Source organism: Mesitornis unicolor, unplaced genomic scaffold (genome assembly GCF_000695765.1).
Source record: "Mesitornis unicolor isolate BGI_N332 unplaced genomic scaffold, ASM69576v1 scaffold1062, whole genome shotgun sequence".
Classification (NCBI taxonomy): Eukaryota; Metazoa; Chordata; class Aves; order Mesitornithiformes; family Mesitornithidae; genus Mesitornis; species Mesitornis unicolor.
This window is the reverse complement of record NW_010166890.1, coordinates 1-3,442: the sequence shown is the minus strand read 5'-3', so window position 1 is coordinate 3,442 and position 3,442 is coordinate 1. Positions and strand designations below refer to the sequence as shown.

Below are 3,442 nucleotides of genomic sequence, written 5' to 3'. Positions count from 1 at the left end.
TGAACCTGAAAAATTTGTTGCTGAACCTGAAAAAAATTTGCGCTGAACCCAAAAAAATTTCTACTGAGCCTGAAGTTTCATGCTGAAATTGAAAAAAATTCAGGGCAAAATTGAAAAATTTCACGCTGAAATTGAAAAAAATTTGTACTGAACCTGAAAAATTTTGCCCTGAAATTGAAAAATTTCACATTAAAAAAACCACGTGAATTCACTCAAATCCTCCAATGCTGATTGTTTTCCTCCTTCTCCCTTTTCTGGGGGGAGCCGTAGGGCTTAAATTTTAAGAATTGAGGTGCTGAAAGCCGAGTTTTTACCTCTCTTTGGTTTTTTGACCTGGCTTGAAGGAGAGGCAGAATTTTGGTGTTAAAAGAAGGTTTTGGGTGTCTCACAGTGGGTTAAGGTGAGTTTTGGGTGAGTTCAGCCCAGTTTTGGGTGTCTCAAGTGGGTTAAGCTCAGTTTTGCGTGAGTTCAGCCCAGTTTTGGGTGTCTCACAGTGAGTTAAGCTCAGCCTTGACCAGCCGTGAGTTGAGCTCAGCTTTCCCCATCCCACTTGAAGTACGATAACCCGCTCCTTTCCAGGATGGAAAGCCCAAATCTGAAAAACTGATCAGGTTGAAGAGTTTAGACCCGAGTGCCGGCTCTGCTCCATAAGAAAATGTGATTAAATTAGAAAATTGTAGCATTTGATGCCGTTTTTAATTCCTGTCGAGTAGCAAGAAGGAGGCGGTGGCAGTGAAGAGCAAGGCGCCCCCAGCCTACGAATCGGAGGAGGAGGAGCGCTGCAAGCCCATGTCCTACGAGGAGAAACGCCAGCTCAGCCTCGACATCAACAAACTGCCTGGGGAGAAGCTGGGCCGCGTGGTCCATATCATCCAATCGCGTGAGCCCTCCCTCAAGAACTCCAACCCTGACGAGATCGAAATCGACTTCGAGACCTTGAAACCCTCCACGCTGCGGGAGCTGGAGCGATACGTCACTTCCTGCCTGCGCAAGAAGAGGAAACCCCCAGGTGCATTTTGAAAATTTGAATTTCATTGTGACATTGTTTTAAAAATCTACTTTGAATTTTACTTGATAAATTTCATTTTTAAATTTTTAAATTTTACAAGTTTAATATTTTTACTCTTTCAATTATTTAATATTTTCTCAATCTGATTAACTTTTTAAATGTTAATCTCAAATTCTAATTTTTAAGGTTTCTTAATTTTTAAACTTTAATTTTTTAACTTTCTTAATTTTTAATGTTCAAGTTTTTATTTACTTTTTAATGCTAATTTTTTTAATGCTCATTTAGAAATTGTAGGCTTTAAATTTTATTGGATCTTCTTAATGGTTTACTTGTAAAATTTTATCTTATTTCTCAATTTAACTTTTAATGTTACATTTTTTAAATGTCCAAATTTAAGACTTTCATATAGTTCTGAAATTTTAAATTTTTATTAGTTGTTAAATATTATTTCCGTTTTTACATTCTATTTAATTTGAAGTGTTAAATGTTAATTTTTAATTTTAAAATTTTAAAAAAATGTTATTAGGTGTTTTTAATGTTTTGATTTTAAATTTTTATTTAGTTTTAAAATTCCTTTGGATTGTTAATCTTTAATTTTTTAATTTTTACTGAATTTACTACTTCACTGTTGAATTTTTAAGACTTTAAATCCCATTAATATCACGATGAAGTAATTCAGTCTGCCCCAAGAAATTTCTCTGAAACCTTTAATGAAGAAATTTCTCTGAGACCGTTAAAGAGTGCCCTGAGAGTGCAGAGCTCATTTGGGGCAGGGAGCAGAGTTCCTCCCCTGCAACCTGTTTTTTAATTGGTATTTTGATACACTTTATTCCACCTCAATGTATTTTCAATTTAAATATTCTTTATACCTGTTATTTTCCGTCCACTTTAGAGCCTTTTGTTGTATCCATAAATTCCATTTAAATATCTCTTTATACCTGTTTTTTATGTATTTTATAGTTATTATATCTAAAAATTCTGGTTTTGTATTTTTTTAAACCCATTTTTATTTCTAATACCTGTTAAGCTGTATTTCTATAGCAAATCTAAATATTTGCTAATGACCAAAGTTCAAATAAGTACTTTTGAACATAAATCACCCCCAGCAAGGGGAGAAATGGAGGATTTAATGGGAATTTCTCATGGCCAGGATAAATCCAAGTGGAAAATAAACCTGAGCAAAACATTTCTATTTTATTTTTAAATTTAAGGATTTAATTCAGTTTAAGAATTTAAAGAGCTCCGGTGTCACCAGTGTGTTAAACCAGTCCTAGGCTGCAGAAGCCTGTTCTTATTCTCACTTAATTCGTTTTAAAAAATGACAATTTTTTGCTTTCCCACTGCTGCTGCCTCCTTAGACCGAGAAATTGAGGGGGGGGGGAAAAGTTAAAAATCTAAAGTTCTTAAGCATTAAGAACTAAATTGATCCTTAATGCTTAAGAAATTAATTTTTTTAACATTTTTTAATTAAGAAATTTTTTTATTAAGAATTTTTAATATTTTTGAAATTAATAATTTTAGATTTAAAACTTCTAACCTTACAAGCCCCCCAGTGTTAGGCCAGCCTAAAGGGGCCGGGTAAAGCCAGAGCATAGGAGGGTGAGGAGTGGGTGCTCCCAGACTTAGGAGGGGCAGGGGGGGCTGTTAATTACTAATTAACCCTTAACGACATCTCTTTGCAGCGGAGAAGGTGGACGTGGTGGCGGGCTCCTCGAAGATGAAGGGTTTCTCCTCCTCGGAGTCGGAGAGCAGCAGCGAGTCCAGCTCCTCCGACAGCGAGGATTCAGACTCAGGTTAGACGCGGCTTATTTAGTCCTAGGCCTCGTTTCTGTATAAATAAATTTGGTTTTTATTCCTGTCTTGGTCTTTTTAATTCTGATTTTTTCTTATTTTTCATCTGGAGCGGGAAAAAACGTCGCTTGGGTTTTGGGTTCTTAAGCCCAGCTTTTTCTTCAGCTTTTTCTTGGTGAATTTGAGCCAAAAACCCTACGTGCACCAGGGTAGCTCTTTGGTTAATGACCGAAATTTGTCATTTTAGACAAAAATGTTGGATTTTTCCCTCAAAGGAGAGGTGTAAAATGTTGTTGCCAGCACCGTTTGCACCATAGAGGATGGAGAAAGATGGAAATTTTAGGTGTAAAAGCTTTTTTATGGGCAGATATTGAGAAAATTTAAACTTAAATTTTACATTTTAAATTAAATTTGACTCACCAGCACTATTCGCTTCACAGAGGATCGAGAAAGACAGGAGTTCTAGGTGTAAAAGCTTTTCTGTTTTTATGGGTAGATACTGAGAAAAAAGGATTTATAATTAAATTTTACATTTGAAAAGACAGAGGTTTTAGGGGTAAAAGCCTTTTTCATTTTTATGGGCAGATACTGAGAAAATTAAGATTTAAAATAAAATTTTACATTTTCAATTAAAATTTACTC

General features: G+C 35.2%; 1 protein-coding gene across 1 annotated transcript in view; it reads left to right on the top strand.

The window, feature by feature from the left end:
* LOC104548928 (bromodomain-containing protein 4-like) overlaps nucleotides 1–2,807 on the top strand; it is a gene marked incomplete at its 5' end in the record, with an annotated part of 7,741 nt that extends 4,934 nt beyond the window's left edge. Inside the window, 2 exons of the mRNA XM_010195096.1 lie at nucleotides 711–1,009; nucleotides 2,692–2,807. Coding sequence (XP_010193398.1) covers nucleotides 711–1,009; nucleotides 2,692–2,807 — 415 coding nt within the window. The remainder of the gene's footprint in view (nucleotides 1–710; nucleotides 1,010–2,691) is intronic.
* Between the last annotated feature and the right edge of the window lie 635 nt (nucleotides 2,808–3,442).